Source organism: Xiphophorus hellerii, chromosome 18 (genome assembly GCF_003331165.1).
Source record: "Xiphophorus hellerii strain 12219 chromosome 18, Xiphophorus_hellerii-4.1, whole genome shotgun sequence".
In the NCBI taxonomy this organism is placed as follows: Eukaryota; Metazoa; Chordata; class Actinopteri; order Cyprinodontiformes; family Poeciliidae; genus Xiphophorus; species Xiphophorus hellerii.
Window position 1 is genome coordinate 8116310 of NC_045689.1, and position 21430 is coordinate 8137739.

General features: G+C 36.0%; 2 protein-coding genes across 3 annotated transcripts in view; one reads left to right on the forward strand and one right to left on the reverse strand.

Annotated features, from left to right (window-relative positions):
• fndc3a (fibronectin type III domain containing 3A) overlaps positions 1–983 on the reverse strand; it is a 59589-nt gene extending 58606 nt beyond the window's left edge. For both annotated transcript variants that reach the window (XM_032590809.1, XM_032590808.1), the window contains exon 1: positions 545–983. The gene's annotated coding sequence lies outside the window, so the exon portion shown is untranslated. The remainder of the gene's footprint in view (positions 1–544) is intronic.
• A 3577-nt stretch (positions 984–4560) lies between these two features.
• rcbtb2 (regulator of chromosome condensation (RCC1) and BTB (POZ) domain containing protein 2) lies at positions 4561–21153 on the forward strand. Its single transcript, XM_032545109.1, has 12 exons — positions 4561–4739; positions 5823–5962; positions 7281–7431; positions 8856–9022; positions 9113–9271; positions 10053–10160; positions 10242–10384; positions 10967–11157; positions 12230–12356; positions 15771–15910; positions 17711–17841; positions 17940–21153. The coding sequence occupies exons 2-12, from the start codon at positions 5837–5839 to the stop codon at positions 18078–18080; spliced, it is 1584 nt and encodes a 527-aa protein (XP_032401000.1). The 5' UTR covers positions 4561–4739; positions 5823–5836; the 3' UTR covers positions 18081–21153.
• The last annotated feature ends 277 nt before the right edge of the window (positions 21154–21430 follow it).

Here is a 21430-nt window from a genome sequence, read left to right on the forward strand (position 1 = left end):
CCACTACTAACTTTTACTAAATTATCAAATATTTAGGCATACGAATCAGCTAAAAACTGCCTCGAGTTTGTTTAAAGTTCTACTGAAACCCAAACCTAAAGCAGAAGTTCTGCTGCAACACCTGGAAACCATGTGTTCTGCAGACATGTAACAGCTGGCCATCAATTCAGGGAACCCATTAGAGAGGCTTGTTGTTTTGCTCTCTTTGCTAACACCTTCTTTGTGTGACGCTACAATATTTTTTAATCAATACAATTATTGACATAAACGTCATAAAAAACACTAATAATATTCAGGGTCTGTGCTTCTTATTTTGTTAGCTAAGTTAAGCAGCCAGCGTGCAGCTAACTGAAGTGGCTACAGGTGTCTACTTAGCGTTATGTCATAGCTATCTATTATCCAAGTCTAACACAACCTTTCAGTCAGTACACTCACACATAATGACCTTACTGTGAATTTAGAGATTCTTTAATAAACGGGAGGGGTTCATACATTATTGACTGTCGCAGCAGAAGTGGGGAATGTTACAGCTAATGTTACTCACTCAGTCAGTTGGCACAGCAGCAGCAGTCTTGACTGACACGCCGATGCACAATGATGTTTCCAACACAAGCTCTTCCTGGGAACCTTTAAATGTCAGCAGGCTACAAGCTCCAGCTATCTTCTGCGACACCTGAGACTGAGACTTCGCTAGCTACCTGGATAAACACAAGAAAAGGCTAAATGTGTCATGCTAGCATTAGCTGCCTAATGCTACCTAGCAAAATAGTTCGCGAGATGATGATGATGTGCTTTTTTCTCGTCGTGTAAGCGACGGCGTCTCTGTGCTAACTGCGCCCTAATCAGATCAGAGCTAACCAGTCAACGACGACAAAGCGTAGCTGGCAGTTTTATCGAGATAACTTTCCATCCACAGCCTTGCTCCACGAATAATAAAAAGCAGGAATTTTGTTTGCTGGAGCTTAGCGCGCATGCGCGTCCGAGTAACTCTGACGAATCCCCTTTAATTCCAAGATAAAGAAAAGAAAATATGCACAAGGTTGTCATACAGAGGTTAACTACCTTCGTAGGTGTATGTGGGGTAAATTTGTGCTGACATGAATGAACCTCGTTTGTTTGCACACTTTTCTGTTGATTTTAAGGGGCACGCTATGGTTGACGTGTCTTAGAGCGGTTCGTCCAAGTCAGCCACAGACAAACAAATGTGTGCAAAGGGAGATAGCTTTTATTTTGACTTGCATTTGTAACTCTGCTGTATAATAACTAAACATTGTATTCTTTCTTAAAAATCTTAATCTAATCTAAATACTCAGTTCCCACACAAACTTAATCAGGTTATGTGTAAAAAGGTTAAGGTTCTAAATTCACAAAAATTAAAGGTTAAAACAGTAATATATGTTAAACTGCATAAGCAAAAGAATTCTTTGAACTCTTTAATAATTTTCACAAGCTGCATTAAATTTCATAGGAATTTTATGCAGACAGAGTTATCTTATGTTAAAACAAAAAGGATAAGTAGGTGTTCCAAAAAAAGTGATGCGCATTCTTACAGCCCACTTTAATTAGATGCCACTAAATAAAATAAAATCTAACAAATTGATTTTATATGTGCTTATTTTCAGCACAAAAGATCCTTTTCAAAAAAGACCTCAGAGATTTGTTAAGAGAACCTTTTATTGTATATTATAAACAATAAAATGCAGACCAATGAGCACAGACAGAGCAAGGATAAAGGTGCAAAGAAGTTAACAGGGTCAGGTTATAAAACAGTATTCAAAGCTTTGCAGATCTCACAAATCTCATTCAATGGAGAAGCAGAAAGTGTATGGTACAACTGAAAACCGGTGGCCATCCACCTGAACTGACCTTCCTGTGAAGGAGAGCACTAAAAGCATTCAGGAGGCCTGTTGTACGATATCTAAAGTTCCACTTGTAGGATTTGGATTTAAAGACATTTATCAGTCATACACAACACAAACCACTCTGTGGAAGAGTGGCAAGAAGAAAGGCATAAAATTCACATTTAAAGTTTACTGTAGGCCATATAAGGATCACAGGAATCACGTTGAAAATGGCGATCTGGTCAAATGAGACCAAAACTGCACTGTTACCCAACATGTGAAAAACTATTATGAAAGATGAAGGTGGAATCATCATGTAGAGATGCTTGTTTTCAGGAGCACATGATAGCTGATCAGGGCTTCCTTCATCTTACTTTTGATTAAATAGGTGAAAATTACAGTCTATCTATCTATCTATCTATCTATCTATCTATCTATCTATCTATCTATCTATCTATCTATCTATCTATCTATCTATCTATCTATCTATCTATCTATCTATCTGTCTGTCTGTCTGTCTGTCTGTCTGTCTGTCTGTCTGTCTGTCTGTCTGTCTGTCTGTCTGTCTGTCTGTCTATCTATCTATCTATCTATCTATCTATCTATCTATCTATTTTTTTGTGTCTAAATAAAAAGGATTGATTGATTACAATGTGTAAGGCATTTGTATGTCACCCATAGAGGAGGGTGTTCACACACATAAATGGGTTCAAAAGTATGAAATGCAAAAAGCTGAAATGTATAATCCAGTATTTCGTGGCCCCCATAATTAGTCCCAGACACGTTTTGTTTTGTACTTATATAGAATATGCGTCAGATATTCACAAATATACGCATTGTTTTGCCCCCCCTCCCCCTCCACCACGCACAAATATGAGATTATCTAGAACTCCCCCTGCTGGGCATATCAGCGTATTTAGAAATAATAAAAAATGAAGAGTTTTGTTCTCTGTGATTGATTAAAAGTTGAGCAAGTACCTGGGCTTTTAGGTAAATACTTTAGATAAGGTAATGTTCAAATTCTATTACCTGTTCTCTTTTTAGTTATGTTTGTACTATTGGTGTAGTACATTTGTGAAAAAAGAAAATACAGATTTAGAAAGTGTGAGGTAGATTGGCATAAGGGACACTCCAGCACATTTTTGTGGAATCAAATCAGTCTGATTTATACTTTCCTTAGAAAATTCCTTAGAAAATCTATAAGTTGTAACATTTCTGATTTATGCAAACAGTGTTTCAAGTATGAGCCATTCCATTAAGAGAAATCTGACTGCCCAAAAGCATACATTCTTTGTGGGTTATTATGATTTCCTCCGGCGGCTGACTCATTTTGAATTTGCCTAATAAAATTATTCAGTGGAGCAGGAACCAAAGTGTGCGCCATAACAGACTACTCAGTAGGAGAGCTGAGAGCTTTCATAGTCACAGCTGTGCAGGAGGAAGCTTGTTATTTCTGAAGAGTTAAAATAAATGTGAGTAGTCAGATTAATAAATATATAGCAATTTACTGATGACTTACATTATGATATCCTTACAAGATGTTTAGCATGTATGAGTTTAGTGAGAGCTCTACTGCCTTGCAGCATGATGACTTTTTATTTTTTTAAATTAGTATCATTATAAGAAATTAAAATACAGCAAGCATACAGCGAACAGTATACCAGAGAAGTAACAACAACAGCTAGGGGTCATTCTGAAATCAGTTAAAAAGACTGAAGCGAGATAACAAATTTCAGGGTTTTGATTGTTTTTGAACAAGATAGTAAATCAAAAATAGCTATCCGGATCAATCTTAAAATCATAAAGCAAGAAACTTTCATATTGAATTCACATTCCATCCATCCATCCATCCATCCATCCATCCATCCATCCATCCATCCATCCATCCATCCATCCATCCATCCATCCATCCATCCATCCATCCATCCATCCCTTCCTCCCTCCCTCGTTCTTTCGGTCATGACCCAAAGCTCATGACCATAGATGAGGGTAGGAACGTAGATCAACCGGTAAATCAAGATAATAAACCAGAAGAGGTGCATAAATTTGTTCTTAAAAAGTTCTAGAATGCTTGAAAGAATGACCTTAATCACAATATTGAAATTAGTCACAACATTATATTTTGTAACAAACTCATTGTATAAGAATAAAGTACATGATTAAATAATTGACTAACCAGTGAAATTGCAGCCTAGGGGTCTTTCTGAATGCTGTCACTGTGCATGTTGCCCAGGTCACACAGTCAATAAACATGAAAAGATAGGTACCAACACCTCTCTCTCTCTCCTCTCATATAGATTATTATGCACACACAGTTTATGTTGCACTTAATAGAACTTAAAATGAATGTTACATAAACCACTACAAAATATAAAAGGACATTTATAAAAATACAAAAGTATATTTGTCGTTATATAGCCTACTACCAATACCTACATGAAAACTAGTGTAATCACTGCAGTTTCCCAAGCATCAGAAAATTGCCACTACTTAAGTGAAATATGAACTGTCTAAACTGTCACATATGTTTTTTTCATGAAGACTTCAGTAAGTTAACAACTGTTAATATTTTTAACTTACGTTACTACTGTAAAATACAAAATGGAGAAATCAGTGCTTAGATGAACAAGAGATCATTTGTAGTGCAACCTTATGTATGTTCAGTAGCCTCGTTGCTGTCGAAGTTCCTATCTCCGAGCTTCCGTGAAGCCACCATCAGGCGACAGGAAGTAAACTGTTGGACCGCTTTGCTTTTCTTCAGGACGGCGATGTAGCCACCAAAGCTAGCTATGACAACCGACAGCCGCTGCCAATATGATTCTCTCTGCAATGTTTAAGTTTCCCTGTTGATAAGAAAACGACTTTAAAGAAGAAACAGCAGCTGCAATAACTGTCAAGGTAACGTCAACAGTTTAAACCTTCCCAGTAACTACGAGACTCTTTATGCTAAGCTCTGTGGTGTTTTGGTGCAAACTTTATTGTTGCTAGCTTGTTTGATGGAGGGTCTTTATTTGTATGTTTTCAGCATATGAAGTGATGGCAAACCATGGGTGATGACTGAATTTATGCTAAATGCTGTTTGAAATGATTACTTATGAGGCTACAGCCGAACGATTCCTATATTCATTAAAACTTCCTCGTTGGTGTTTGAAGAACTTTGTTTTGGCGTTGAACATTGCTTGATCAGCCTCATTCTACTGTGTTCGTTTCACTGACAACAATGTATTATTATGTTGTAGTAATTTGTTAACACTTTTGAAACATTCAATAACACACTTTCAACTATTGAGAATGGAATTCGTTTTAATAAGCAGGGATGCTACTCATTGACACATTGATATTAATCGTTTTTGTCAGTTGACAATAATTTTTTATTTTGTCCATCAATCCATCCACATCAGAGAATAATCATCTATATGTCTGTGTATCCATCCATTCATCCATTCGTCCATCCATCAATCAATCCATCAAACCTTAATCTTAAAAAAAGTAATTTAATTAGTAAAAATAATAACTCAGACATTGATCGCAATGTATTTACATCTCACCGTCTTAGTGGAATGCAAACTTAACTCAGCAGTGGTGTGAAACAAAGTTATCTTGTAGTTACTTGTAGCTGGAAGACTGGACTTGTAAAAAACTGATATTAGGACGATTTAAAAAACTGGTGGTTCAGCCAGTGTGCTCTCTTTTTTTTCACCTCCAAAAGTACTGTTCTATTACACAAATACCCAGATGAGTATTTTGATCCACGGAAATGATTGTATTTTAAATAGTAGTTATCTGCTATGTTGTTCAGGAAGTCAGAGAAATGCATTGGAGTGGTAAATATACTGAAATGGAGAGGGTATAGAATGTTCTCCAGGTTTTCTGTACAAATATGAGGGTGACAGATATTTTTCTGAATACTGGAAATAATGAAAAACTATAAGGACCATAATTACCTAAATGCTCTGTTTTCTCTGTGTTATCTTGTCACAGCTGAACTGAGTAGCATGCTGGACGTGGGGAAGTGGCCAGTGTTTGCACTCCTTCCTCCTGAGGAACTACGGCTTATCCGCCAGGCTTGTGTCTTCGGTAGTGCTGCTAACGAAGCTCTCTATGTTACTGTTAATGATGAGGTAAGGCTCAGGCTTTTAGCAAGGGCACCTTAATCCTACTGCTTGGACGGAGGTGTGCTGGCCTGACTTGATAGACCTAACCTACTTTGAGGATATTGATTTGATCGTTTCTTTTTCGTGTCAACAGAAGGGGAAAAACAATGCTTTAAGATCTTGATTCTCAAGTTGAGACGAGGGGCAGTTCTCAGCAGAGAGATAAGCAGATAGAATGAGACTATCTTTAGCCATATTGGCCTAATACCCCAGCATGCTGTATATTTAACCATCTGTGCATCCATGTTTGTTAATTCCTACATGTGGACTAAACAGGTAACAGTTTCAAGCAAGTATACATTTGTCCTGTTAATGGTAAAATTTCCATGGTGGGAGATTTACATTATTATTATTATTATTTCTTAGTAAACGTGCCCCTTATTGTTTATTGGACATAATAATAATAATAATAATAATAATAATCATAACAGTAGTAATAATAATAAAATAATAATAGGAATGCAAAGATGCAAAGTTCATTTTATAGTTTGAACTAAATTATTATTTAATCTCGTACATTCTATGTACTCTTCTAGTAGAACTTTTCTGTTGGGCAAAACTTCATTATGCTCAGTGTTTTGAGGCAGTAGAGGCTACCACTAACTAGCTGCTAATACACAAATTTGGATAAAGGGAAAATATATTAAAAGGAACAGTAACTGTCTTTAACTAAAATAAGAATGTAACAATATCTATAGTTAATCGAACAATTAATACCATTACTCTTTCTTAAATTTATTCATAAATTTGCCTTAAATTGGAGTTGATGAAACCTGCAGAAACCCTATCTAAGGACCTAGTCAATTGCTGCAATTCCTCCTCCTCTTATAACAATAAGCTGAATAATGGCTATACCAACAAATCGCATAACAAAATACGTAAACCCTGATATAATTTATGTTTATAATTTCCATGCAGTAGCAGCATGTTAGCATTATTATTGATAATTATAACAACAATAATATAAGTATGTCAATACCTTTTAAATTTCGTTGTCCTTGTGACAATGACAGTAAAGATTTATCTCTATCTCTATAAAAAATAAAGATATTATGATCATTTTACTGTAGCTCTATGACATAACAACACCAACAACCATAACAACAACAATAATAATAGATTTTTATTTTAATTAAATACTTATTGCTTCTTATTTCATACAAAAAAATCATTTCAAGATCAAAGACCTTTTAATCTCAGTCAGTATTGCAGTAGTAATATGTGGCATATATGTACAGTTTCTTTGCAGCAACAAGACTTGAGCTGTGATGTTTGGTGTTTGCAGGTCTTTGCCTTAGGCACCAACTGTAGTGGCTGCTTAGGCCTCGGAGACCTTCAAAGCACTATTGAGCCGCGCAGGATTGATATCTTGTGCGGAAAGAAGATTGTGTCCCTGAGCTATGGTACAGGACCGCATGTGGTTATTGCCACTGCAGGTAATCAGTTCCCAACACAATACTTCAGAAAATCTTTATTTGACCTCCAGGTGAAATTGTAATGGCAGGTAGAGGAAGGGAAACCAAAACAAATAACAACACATGTTTTTACAGTGACTTGTAAAAGTATTCATATTGATATTTGTCACATTTTATACTGCAGTGATTATTTGAGAAGTGAAATTGCACTTTTAAGTCTTGTGGGTGTGTCTGTACCAACTTAGAACATTTAGAGATTGATTTGTTTTAACCATTCTTCTTTGCCAACTTTTGGTCAAACACATTCAGATTTCCTTGTGTGTTTGTAAATGGCATGTTTCAATCTCGCCTCTGATTCTCAGTTGGTTTGATTTATGGACTTTGACTGGACCATTCCAACACATAAGCATGACTTCACATAAATCTTTTTCATTGTGCCTTATGGAGTTTATGTTAAAGGACGTTCAGTCCTGCAGTTTTAGCGTGATGCTCAGGATGAGCATTGCAGATGTCACGGTCGGACAGCAGGGAAGCGGCAGGGTTAAAGCCTCAGACATGTTTTTTTTTTTTGCAGGTTTACTTTGACCAGGTTCCCTGTACTGCTGAAGAAATTTCTTGTCAAAACATAGTGCTGCCACCACCATGTTTCATCATGGGAATTATGTTTGGAGCGATGTGCTGTGCATTTAGCACAGTATGGCTTTCTTTCAACGATGACTTTCTTTCCTGTCTCCCATAATCATAATAAAGGATGCTTAATACAAAATGCACATCACAGTTCTCACAATTTTTTTATCAGTTAAAAGAAATGAGAAATACAAAAATGGTGTGTCTTGTGTTTCAGTTCACAAATTTGCACAAATTTGTTCATCATGTAAAATTCCAATAAAATACATTAAAGTTAATATTAGTAGTGTGAGAAGAGAAGATACAATGAGAGTCATGGGGTATTGTTCATCATGTAAAATTCCAATAAAATACATTAAAGTTAATATTAATAGTGTGAGAAGAGAAGATACAATGAGAGTCATGGGGTATGAACAGTCTAGCATTGCATTGTTTGTACTACCAATTCCATCTAAATGTTTAAAATTTATAAATATTAAGGTGCAGTTATTTATTAAGTCACATTGAAATAATTAATTTTGTTTTCCATTTAAAGTCACATTAATTTGAATTACAAGACAAGATTGTTGTGTGTGTATGTTTGTATGTGTTTTTCTTTTATTCTCATAATTTGTTTTTTCTATAAAAAAGTGTCTTAAACCTCTCTTTCTAGCTAATGGGTTTCAAGCTCTGTTAATCTGATTTTATTGATTGCATATGTTGGGTATAATGCCAGACCTCAGCTATAAGTCATTTGACTTGGATTACTTCTTATCTTGTGTTTAGAAAATATTAACCACTTTGACAACATAAATATAAGTTTTCCTGCTGCTGTGTAGATGGGGAGGTGTTCGCCTGGGGTCACAATGGCTACAGCCAGCTGGGAAATGGGACCACCAACCATGGTCTGACCCCTGCCCTAGTCTCCACCAACCTCATCAGCAAGAGGGTGACAGAAGTGGCCTGTGGCTCCCACCACACCATCGCTCTCACAAGTGATGGAGAGGTAAGTCTTCCCCTCTTGTCTTCTCACTTTTTGTTGTGTTAATCTGTATTTTTTTTGGACTGTGAACTTTTTTTTTTTATCTGTGACCAGGTGTATGCGTGGGGCTACAACAACTCGGGCCAAGTAGGATCTGGGTCGACTGCCAATCAGCCAACACCACGTCGGGTTAGCAGCTGTCTGCAGAACAAAGTGGTGGTCAACATAGCCTGTGGCCAGCTCTGCTCGATGGCTGTCCTGGATAATGGAGAGGTACCATAATGTGCTGCTTTGATATGAGAATAATACCTTTACACTAGTGTGTCCTATGTATTGATACCTCATAAACCTAAAACTTTAAGTTGTGTTGTTGTAATTTCATGTAACAGACCAACTAAACTGTAAAGTGGTAGTGTTTATTCAATACTTTGTATAATCACATTTTTTTGTTTTGGGGTTGTATCTGTGCCAGCTTTTAACATGTAAACATTAGGGATGGACCAATAAATCATCCAACCAATATATTGGATCAGATTTTCTCAATTTTGAGTGGTCTGCGATTGGTTGATACTCGTATAAGGAGCCAATCTTATCAACAGATTTCTTTTTTTTTTTAATTCTTTGAGAAGATTACAAGAGCTTATTATCACCTCTAGTTCACAGTTCCAGTCTGTGATCAATTACAAAATTTCTTCCCTTTACCATTTCCATTTATATCAACAAAACAAAACAAAAAAGGAACATGAACACCAAGGGGAAATAAGGGGGTACTGTTCTGAAAAGATGTTACTTTTATGTACACTGCTCAAAAAAATAAAGGGAACACTTAAACAGGTGTTTAACACTTAAAGTGTTCCCTTTATTTTTTTGAGCAGTATACATAGCTATAAGGAAATTATATAGCAAATAGACTCTTCCTGAAAGATAAACCAGTGCTTTTTACCATTTCTTTTTAATTAATCCAATATTCTTGCATGTTCTGTTTGATTTCTACAGTATTTTATAATATTGTTTAAGATTATTTTATAATACATCTCATATGTATTTTCTGTAGATTTATGGTTGGGGCTACAACTGCAATGGGCAGCTGGGTTTGGGAAACAACGGAAATCAGCAAACTCCATGCAGAATCGCTGCTCTGCAAGGTGTCAACATTGTGCAGGTAAGAATCCAAAGTGTCAGAAACCTTTATAAAACTATCTTTTATATTCTTTCTGAATGTATTGTTCACTTCCAAATTTAGGTGGCATGTGGATATGCGCACACATTGACACTTACGGATGAGGGATTTGTTTATGCGTGGGGAGCCAACTCCTATGGACAGCTGGGAACAGGCAATAAAAGTAACCAAGCGCTCCCCATCCTAATAAATACAGACAAGGAAAGGTTAGTAAATTGTTTGCACTGTGTTGCTAAGTAATCACACCAGCTTACTGGAGCTTCCATATCAATGAGGGTTATTGACTCCAAGCAAATTATTTTTACCTGTAAAATTATCCTTATAGTGCCTTGTGGAAGTATCCATACCCACTGAAATTTGAAACATTTTGTCATGTTATAAAAACAAAAATTATGTTGTCTAATTGTGATAACACAAAATCAAATCAAATTAAGTCTGAAAAGTGTGGCATGCAATTCAATGAATTTGCATTCAGCCCTCTTTTAATAAATAAAATCAGAAGTCAAACCCACCAAGATATGACCGTCCACATAAACAAGGAGAGAATTGGCTTTATGAAAAATTGCGGTGGATTATGAACATATAACATTCCTAATGTTTAAAAACCTCAAATTATTTTATTTTCATGTCATAGAGCATGAAATTCCAATGAAAATATTAAAGCTTGTGGCTATAATGTAAAAAAGTACATTTAAAGTATATGAGCACTTTGCAGGGCACTGTAACTTAGACTTGTGCTCCTTATGTTAGAAGGTTGAACTGGGTTTGAATTGAGATTTTCTGCCCAGGATGGTGGAGGTAGCTGCCTGTCACACCAGCCACACGTCAGCTGCTAAGACACAGAGCGGGCAGGTCCTGATGTGGGGTCAGTGTCGAGGTCAGGCCGTGTCCAGCCCTCATCTTACCCACTTCAGCAGCACTGATGACGTGTTTGCCTGCTTCGCCACGCCGGCCGTCACGTGGCACCTTCTCTCAGTGGGTAAGACTCCTGCAGAAACAAAACAATTGTTAAAAAAAAAAACAGGACTCCCAGATGTCCACAGTTCTTAATAATTCAGGGATTTAGCTGAATACTTAAAATTGTTCTCATTGCCATATTTCCCCTCTTGACCTTTTTAGAAGAAGGGGTCTGCCGGGTACTAGTACTCCTCAATAATTAAGGGATATTTGTTGAATACTTCAAATTGCTGCCATAGTTATCTTTAACCTTTGACCTGTTAGAGATACTCATTCAGGAGGCACATGTTTTTGTGTCATAAGTGCAAATTCCTGGAAGTGGTCTAAGAAATAAACAGGAAATCCTGTTTCCTCACTGTGTCAAGTCAAGCAAGTGTTTATGAACTCTGCTTTCAACAGTGTTACTTTTAGTTTACGGCCCATTTTGTGAAGCTAATGGCACCCAACAGTTAAATTACAAATACACTCTCATGTGTGCAGCATTTACTATTATTTTCATGTGCAGTTTTTATTTTATTACCCATTCAGCCCCAATGTTGTGTGCAGGCCCTTACAAATAAATTCATATTTTACAGCAGCATAATTTCTTACAGAATTTATTTTTTTTTTAGAAAAGATAATTGACTTACTATTATAATTAATATAAGTTATAATAACAATTGTAACTGATGAAAGATAGAAATTGATACATTTTAAGTTAATCACAATCACAGAAATGTTTTTATTAGCCATAACTTCCTGTTTTGCAACGACATCAGCTTGATATGACACTAGAGTCTGTTTATCCCATTCTTCAAAAAGGAAAGATGGGAAAACATTGTAGTAAAGGTGTTTCAGTAAATAGTTTCTGGCCCAAATGGACCTGGTTTTAACTTCCAAAATTTGGAACTGTGAGAAACGATCCTGGACAAGCACCCATATTTTATTTTGCCTTCACTCAAAATGAGCAAGATGGGAGAGAAGATTTTAAAAAAATGTTGAACGCTTACTGTTGGAGAATCAAAGATAACTCTGGCAGTGTGTAGTCACCAAGTCAGATGGGACTTTAAAATACAGCTAAAAACATTAAAGATAACCTCTTGTTTTTTTGCCAGATGGAGATGACTACCTGACAGTTGCCCAGTCTTTGAAGAAGGAGTTTGACAGTCCAGAGATTTCTGACCTTAAGTTCTTAGTTGATGGGAAGTGCATATATGTTCACAAAGCTCTTCTGAAGATCAGGTAGGAAAAATTAAAAGGTCGTTTGATTAATGGTTGTTTTGTTTTCACACTTTTTGCAAACTGACATGAACTCTTTTGATTCAAAATTTAGACAAATTTACTACAATTTACAAGTAGTAAATCTAGAGAGTGTTGTTTGGTGAGAAGTGCTATAGCTGCAGAGTTTGAGTCAAATATCTGCAGCAATTTGTTTCCTTTTGTCCTCTGTCCAGGGATTTGCTCTTGTCACATGAGGGTTCAGATGTTTTCTTCTTGTTAGAAATGTTATTAGATATTACAGATTGTTAGATAATTGTCCATAGATAATATCAACAAAAAAAGCAGAGCACACGTTCTATAAAAACAAATTGAGCATGAACTCTTGTACTTGAACGGTATTTGCTGGACAGTGTTCCCTGTTAGTAAAAGGGAAGCGGAGAGCAGCCTATTGTTTCCCGTGTTTCTTTTTATAACCACACTTGAAAAACACAGTGTGTGCATTCCAGCCCCTTGCTCTTTTGCACTGTCAGGAGGAAGGAGCCGGACTGTCTCCACAGTCAACAAAGTGCACACACTCGCACGAATAATGCCTGGGGCGCAAAACCTCTACTTTGACCATATCTCATGCTAACATGTTAAAGACACTTTAGAGACGAGGAGTCTGTTGATTGTTCTCCTGTGTCCCTGGGAGGCAATGACAGCAGCTGTGTTTATGCCCAGTTGAGGCTGATAGTGAAGGGGGCAATCTAAAAGACAAAAAAGTGTCTAAAGTATCATAACAGACTGAAAAATATAGCGAGTTATAACATCCAAACATGTCAAGCTAAGAGTGCACCGATTGCAGCTTTCTAGTTACCAATTTTTAAAAAGCCTGACCTGCTGATTCCAATTTTGTCCAATATAATTTTTTTGTTGCTAAATATAGCGACAAAATAGCTACATTGGCAACAGTAGGGTGGCTATTGTTTGGTCGGTTAGTCAGCCATCTCACACATCAAAACAAAATGGTAGAGTATCTGATTTTCAGACTTTGGCAGAGAAAGATAAGATCAGTTTTTTATGTAAGTATTGGCCGATCTCCCAAAATGATGGAAATCGGGTCAATTTATTAGTCAGTTCATTTTTTGGTGAACCCCTACTTTCTGCATACTTTGAAAATACAAAGACAAAAACAATTCTACAGGCAAACTTACATTGCATGCTCTTCATCACGCAAACTAAATATTAGATCATTATTCTTTAATCTAAGGTTTATGATCTCTCTATAAACCTTTGCAAAGACAGCTGTGTAAAACAAAAAATCATCATACATTCAAAAACAAACAGTAAATGTACCATTGATGGCATTCTTGCTATAACAGTGCATTTGATGGAAAGTGAAATATGTGTCCACCTGCTACACAGGGGCAATCTGTTGCTGTGAATTGTAGAAATTATTTCCTGGAGTATGTTCTTTATGACGGCTGAGATGTTGGATCGAGTTCGGCTGTCCCTGTTGTGCGTCATGGAGCAGATGTGACGGATTGTTTGTTTGGTAATGTCACGTTCCATCCTGGCACAGACGTCTCCAGGCTGAATCCCGTGATTCTTCCAGGTTTATGAGAGAAGTTATTGACACTGCTGCTGCTCCCCCAGCAGACCAAAGCTCAGAATATACTTAATGTAGTTTCTATCTGAGATATGAGGATGATTTCCACCATTTTACAGCAAACATGAGAGGATCTGTAGTCTGTAGGCTCATTTGATTCGCGCACACGACTTGAGTTTTGATCCCCCAGTCAGGCGTTACTCAGCATAGCTTAAAGCACGTCTTATGCTATTTTGATATAATTGATTTATTTCATCACATCAATAGGTAACATACGCAACAAAAGAATATGCCTTTTCAATATTTTTGTGCATCTTAATAATTTATCCATTCATTAAACTTGATCAGTTGATTAGGCACAAAATAATTGTTGAAAACCTTTATAAGTGTTGATGATAAATGGTAAGCAACAACAGGCATATTGAATACAAAATGCTGGAGTCAAGAAATACACCTCAATGCTGTATCAGTAACAAAATTGCTGCACCGTTGCATCAGTACCAAAATTATTAGTATCTTTGTCACAATATCTACATGTAGAACATTCATGGTAAGATTTTGATACTGCAAGATTTTCCAAAAATGTGCAGCCATAATATTTCCATCAGAAACAAAGTTGTTTCATTTTTGAATGAGCAGCAAACTGGCTGCTTTGTTGTATCAATAAAAAAGTTGTTGTAGGGAAATCTGACTTGACTGCAGTAAACAGTCCAGTGTAACATCAAGCAAAACTGTTTTTCATATCCTGTTTAGCTTTATTTTATCATTAGATTCTCGAGTCAGATTGCACTAAATGCAGACACTAACAGCCAGTCAAGTTCAGCAGTTAAGAGAAATTTACATGTAGTTTTGTATGATTTTGCAATTGTGTTCCCTACAATAGCCAACTGAAACAGATGCAGAATGGATTTAAGTCCCGGAGCAAAATGTTTTATTTTTTTTACTGTTTTAATTAAGAGAAAACTTCAGGTTCTGAACCAATTAGGCATAACTTGGAGCTTTAAAAGTGACCAATCATGCTGGGATTAAGGGTTATGTCTCCAAATTGCTTTTTAACTGAGTATTTGAAGATAAAAAAAACCAGACTGATGTAAAAAATGTTTCACATTCTGAAATTACTACGTGTCTCGATATTTATATTGCTAGCCTGTAGTTTTATCACAGCAAGACAGAAACAGTTGTGCACGATTGCATCCAGTTAATTTGTCTTCAAAAAACTAAAGTGTTTTGTTTTTATTGTGGGGTAGTGTCTGCGTGCTTGATTGCCACTTCCTCCTTGTGTTTTTACAGAGGATGTTATCACGGTCCACTTGCTGTCTTATGTTTGCTGCATTTGACTACATCTAAGCAGACTATTTCTCTTGATGCAATTCTCAAATAGTCCAGATACTTTTTCCTTTTGTTAAACAGAAGCTAAAGAGTTTCAGAGCCACTGAAACTATGTAGAATCATTCATTTTGGGTGTGGCATGCTTTCCTGTTTTATGTTTTAGCTGTCTTTTCTTAATTTTCTGCATTTTCAGTCTCATCTCATTTCTATCTTCCCTGCTATAACTCCTCCAGTACTGCCATGTTTTTTTCCATCTAATTCAGCCTTGTTGTCCTTTAGGCTTCTGAATGCCTCGCGCCCAGCTGTGATCCCTTTTGTATTTGGTCTTTTGAAGTCTAGGAATTGGTTTGATCTTGAGGCACACTGGAATCTTGTGAATAATCAGACTGAGCATTGACTCATGAACAGCAGCTATGTTTATGTAATTTGTAACAGATAAGCAAACAAATGCTCAGTTACTGCTCTGTTATCTTTCTTCCTGTCATAATAGCAGTCTGTTCTTCTTTTCCCCTCTCTAGGTGTGAGCATTTCCGTACTTTGTTGAATGAAACAGATGAAGATGTTATAGAAATTCACCAGTTCTCATATTTAGTGTACAGAGCCTTCCTGGAGTATCTCTATACAGACAATATTAACCTGCCACCAGAGGATGCTATTGGTAAGCATAAACGTGGACAGATGTGGTTTAAGATCAGATTATGATGGTATATTTATACCCCTTGAATTCATTTATATTTTGCCACATTGCAATCACAAACCCTTTGTGCTTCATGCCGGTTGTAAATTAAGAACTAGAAGACTGCAGAATGTGAATCTGGAGCAGTCATGTGGCTTCATAGGCCCTCCACATGAGTTTTATTAACATTAGTCAAAAATGAAATTGAAATTAGCAAAAGAACATGTTTTTCATTGCATGTTTCTGAGCAATATTTGCTTGTTTTTGCATTAGAATCACAATGGCATATAAAAAAAATGTAAGAGTCGGCACATTGCGTTTTTGATTAATGTTCTTTAAGTTCCGTTACAAAATAAAATTCTTTTATCTAAAACCAAAAAGACAAATGTAATTCTGGTTATTTAACTGAAAAAATTTATGCAGTAAAAGCTTATAAAACTTGGTAAGTAATTACGTTTTTAGAAGTGATGCGCACACTTCTGCTAATGTGCCAACAGCTGAGCTAATATCTCATTTTGTGCTTTCGAGTTTCTGCCAACTTTGAAAATGTTTAGTGCATTTAGCTTTTCTTATATCATTTTTCCTGATAAATTCTGAAGCACTAATTTAGTTGGCTCCTTTGTAAGCTTTCAGTTGAATAAAGTTTTCCATCTGTGTTGAAATTTTGGTTATCGACTATTGAGGATTTTGAAATAGGTGAAGACTGCTTATGCAGCAGTTCTGTTTTGCCTCCTCACATTCTTTCCCTTCCCCCAAACCTCCAACAACCATTGCCAAAATAACTTTATTTCAAACAAGAAAAAATACAGGAATAATATCTAGCTCTTCATTATTAGCTTCCACTAAATACCTTGTTGGTGTAGCACTTTAAATCAAATTAAAATCAAATAAAATTTTATATGTATAGAACATTTCAGCAACAAGGCATTTCAGACTGCTTAACATCATAAAAACACAAAAATACAAAGTCATAGAACACACTGTCAGCAATTGAACCATTATATGTCTGCTAATGCGACTTTTACATTAGTGAAACTAATGTTTAGGATTAGCTCAACTAACTTTTTAGTTAGCACAGACTGTTGTATTCAAACTTTTATTTTTTTTAGTTATGATGATTTTCTGCTTACAGCTAATGAAAAGACAACAGTTAAGATTTAGAGTATTACCATAAAAACATTTTTAATGCGGAACTATGGCCTTAGTGAAAAGTATGTTTAATGCTTGTTTGTTTTTAAGCCAAATGTCAGTTTTCCGCTAAACAGCTGTGGCTATTCAGAGATTAAATTACAGACAGGTGGAGACAGCAGGTCTATCTGTTGATCCTTGATGCAGCTGTCAGAATCAACAGCTGCATCAAGGTTGGAAAAGGGGGCAAACCTTTGATATTTACCCCCTTTGGTTTCTGCTAATTTCCTGTCTGATTTCTGTGATTTGTGCCACAAAATCTGGCTTAAAAAATTATACACATTTGGATGTTAATACTAATTAAGAAACTTCTAGAGGGCATTGTGGTTTTAATTAGTGGTATTGTAGTAAAAAGTGCTACATACAAATGCAGTTAAAGATTTTTAATTGGAAAAAATTAAAAATCTTAATTTTATGTAAATTTTCTTCTATTTCACAATTAGGCACTACTTACACATGTTTATCTTTCCTATTAAAAGATAAACATAAATCCTTGTAAAATTCACAAAATTGTCAATGGCGTCATAAAATTTCTTAAACAGAAGTAGCTGTAAATATATTCAGATGCTGTGGATTCGTTTCTCCTGTTTGCAGGGTTGCTTGACTTGGCAACGTTTTACCGAGAGATGAGGCTCAAAAGATTGTGTCAGGAAACTATCAAGCGGGGCATTTCTGAAGAGAACGCCATCACGCTGCTTTCTGCCGCCGTCAAGTATGAGGCTCGGGTAAGATCACTGCAGTGCGTTGACAGGGAGGTCCTGCACAGTAGCCTCTAGTCACTCATACTCCTCAGCACTCACCACATAGCCCTCTTCGTTTTTAGGACCTGGAGGAGTTCTGCTTCAAGTTTTGTGTCAACCATCTTACGGCTGTCACTCAGACCCAGGCTTTTGCAGACATGGATCATGACCTGCTCAAGAACTTCATTAGTAAGGCAAGCCGCTACGGGGCCTTCAAAAACTAAAGCGCCCCTGTAGCGATGGATTCTTGACAATATGTTTTAATTCTGCAAAAGGAGAGCCGACCAAAGTGAACATTGAGCTGTTCAGCTCTGCAAAGACTTGCTACTGGGGATGTAAACACTGAAGAGGCGAGTGGTTTCTGGTGGCAGTGGCTATCTGATCCTGCCGTGTTACTACTCTAAGCCTTGTCCAAACATGGTGAAGTGGCACAGAAGCATTGGGTTACTCTACTAATCCGGCCTTAACATGAAGAAGTACAGCAGAGGTTGCAGTTTGTCAGACGTGCATCACTAAGAGCAAGCTTAACTCCGCCTCCATCTGCCTGGTTTAAAGCAGACATACAACAAACATACAAATGGATGGATCTTAAAATGCTGTATGGTTATTTACATTTATCCCTATAAATGATAAATTTAAGGACTTTTAATTGCAAACTTCCAAATTCTGCTGGAAGCTTCGACTGAACTTTAAAGCAATCAGTGAAAAATAAATCAGCCCTTCTTATTCTGCTGCAACCTACACATCAGTCAGTCAGAGATACATGTGTATATACTGTATATATGTTTTCTGTTTTTACACCAATGTAAAGCAAAAGAAGACATGTGTGGTCATTAGAAATGGTTCCATCATATTGGGTGATCCAGTGGAAAGCTTCATACTCTGTTGTTTACAGAATCTAAGCTTATGAAGAGCAGAAAGTAGTGCAGAGTTGATATATCATGGAGAACCAATCACTGCTCAGAAATAAATTACTAGAAAGTTAATCATCAAACTTAGATTTTTTTTCATACTCCTTATGTTATTTGGATGCCTTGGTTCTCATAAATTTGAAAAGTGAGAATTTTGCAAAGCGTCCAAACTGTTCTGCTTATAATGCCCTATTTAGTATTTAGCAACTCTATAGTTATTGGCATCTCTGGTAAAGATGTGTTCAAAACTCTCGAGTGGAAGGATTGTTAACATGGAGAAACTGTGATTACATTCTTTGTTGCAGTTCTCTAACCATAAGCTTTGAAATTTGTTTTTCTTCTTCCTTCCTCACTGTTGGTTCTGTCTGCATCTACCTTTGCTTGTATGTTGAAGTTGTTTTAAACTTTTTGGGAGGTTATCTATTGTCCTGCTGCCATTTTCTGACATTAGCACACACCTAACTTACTTAAATGAAACATTCTTTTGTTTTCCCCACTTTAAAGACAGACTTTGGAAAAAAAAGGAGCATGAACCAAACAGTAAGTCAATAATTACTGATTTTGGAATTGTAACTATGACAATATTTTTTTTTGTCTTTTGGTATCTGATTTCCATTTTCTGACCCAACTTTACAAAAAGCTTCACAGACACTAATTTTAGCAAATTTCAATTTTATTTAAGAATTATAAAATAATTTATAACAGCATTCAATAGTTTTTCTAACTCACTTTTTTCAAGCAGAGGTTATGTCACACTGTATGTGAGAAAGCCCTTGCTGTGCACCGCTAAACCTCTCTTTTTTTGCGCTGAACGTCTTGCTGTCGCTCACTCTTTCGCAGCCTGAAGGAACTGCAGACATTTCTTGACAAGTTGTAGCAAATACAACTTTTTACAGTTCTGCTTCCTCAGATTTATATTTTAAACACAATCCTGTTTTTGAAAATAGCTAAGTTTGAGTATTCTTTTTATATCAACAGTGTCCCACACAAAAAAGGCTTGATTACCTTGTCCTGACATCTGGTGCTTTCAGTTATCTGAAAAGTAACACATTTCTCTTCCCATTTCTGGCTGGTCAGAGACGATCAAGTTGAAAATCATTTATCGGTTTCCTGCCAATTACTTACTAGAGCTCCATTAGATTTTCTTCTTTTTCTCGAAATCAAAAACCAAAAAGCAACACATATATTGCATCTTCATCCTGGGTGACAGTAATTGTAGAGGATGCTATATGTTTGACATCTTCAATTCAAAACAGTTTGCATGGTAATTTCAGATTTAATGAACAGTTTTACCATATCTTTTATTGTTTACTAATTTATGCCATCAGAACATGTTACAATTGCTGAGCAATTGTTAGCTAACACTTGGCCAGAATGAAAAAGAAATGTATTTTTTTTTAATGCAAAAATTTACTTTTAATGAGCTTTATATGATGTGAACTGTGCAGCTGGAAATTGTGCTTTACTCACAACAAATATCACAAAATCCATGTTTACTGTTGCTGTGTGGATGAATTTAAATAGAACTGTCTTTTTTTTGGTATGTTTACACACATTTGTTTTTTAATTATTATTAATGTCATTGTTAAATCATTGTCAGCAGGTGTTTTTTTACAATAATATATCCTCTTACATCACCTTATGGTAACAGGTACTGCTAGTATTGTTTCAATAAGCAGTTTATATTAGTTTAGAAAAATTGGATATAAAGAAATATCAGCTTGCTTTTACTTTGTATGATTGATGCTGATAATGTCTGATAGACATGCTGAAATAAATAACATAATCATAAATTATTGGGGTTTTTTCTTACTGCAGAGCACTCCATCCTTGTATGAGTTTTAATATAAGCATTAATCATCTTTTTTCTTAGTAAATCTATCTAATGTGGTTAAAGAGACAAAATTAACAGAATATGCTTGTAACAACTCACACAATGTTCTCATTCAAAGAAATCAACATATATCAGTCTATAAATAAAGTTATCCAGAGCTTTTCAATTGGATTCAAGTTTAATAATGAACTGAGTCACCTATATATTTTATATTATTTTTTTCTCAACTCAATTTCGAGTTTCTTTTGCTTTGTTTAGGATCATTTGGTTCTGAGACATTCATTATCAAGAGTGTCCCAGTATATTTATCCAGTACCATACACTAAAAAGCAGCCTCATACCATGATGCTTCCACTTTTAAACTCTACTGTCGATATAGGTTGATATGAAATGCGTCGACATTTTTACTTCAAACTAGGCGTGCAGTGACATCCACACAGAGCAATTTTTGTCTCACATATTTTCCCAAGGTTTGATGGGATTACACCCATTTCTGATAGACTGACTTTCTGTAACATTCCTTCCTGTTTTAATAAAGGTGACAGAACAGCATGTTTTTTTTTAATTTTATTTCATCTCCTGTTACTATTTGTAGTAACTTTCAGGAAACAGGAAGTACAGAATGGGCTTTACCCAGACAATAATTTGCATACATTCTTTTGATATGGGTGACATTGTCTCTAACTGCATGTTTACAATGTGATCTAACTGTCAGTGAAGAGAGAGATTGATTTGTACTCTGGTTTCACATTCACATTTTCTTTTAGAAGGGTTCAATCAGTTGGATGAAAAACTTTAACTTGAACCATTTTTGACACATTTATGCCCG

Coding starts and splice junctions, on each gene's coding strand:
- rcbtb2 (XM_032545109.1), top strand. CDS start 5,837: ATGCTGGACGTGGGGAAGTGGCCAGTGTTTGCACTCCTTCCTCCTGAG. Junction 9,272..10,052: donor CTGTCCTGGATAATGGAGAG/GTACCATAATGT, acceptor TATTTTCTGTAG/ATTTATGGTTGGGGCTACAA. Junction 11,158..12,229: donor GTGGCACCTTCTCTCAGTGG/GTAAGACTCCTG, acceptor TTTTTTTGCCAG/ATGGAGATGACTACCTGACA.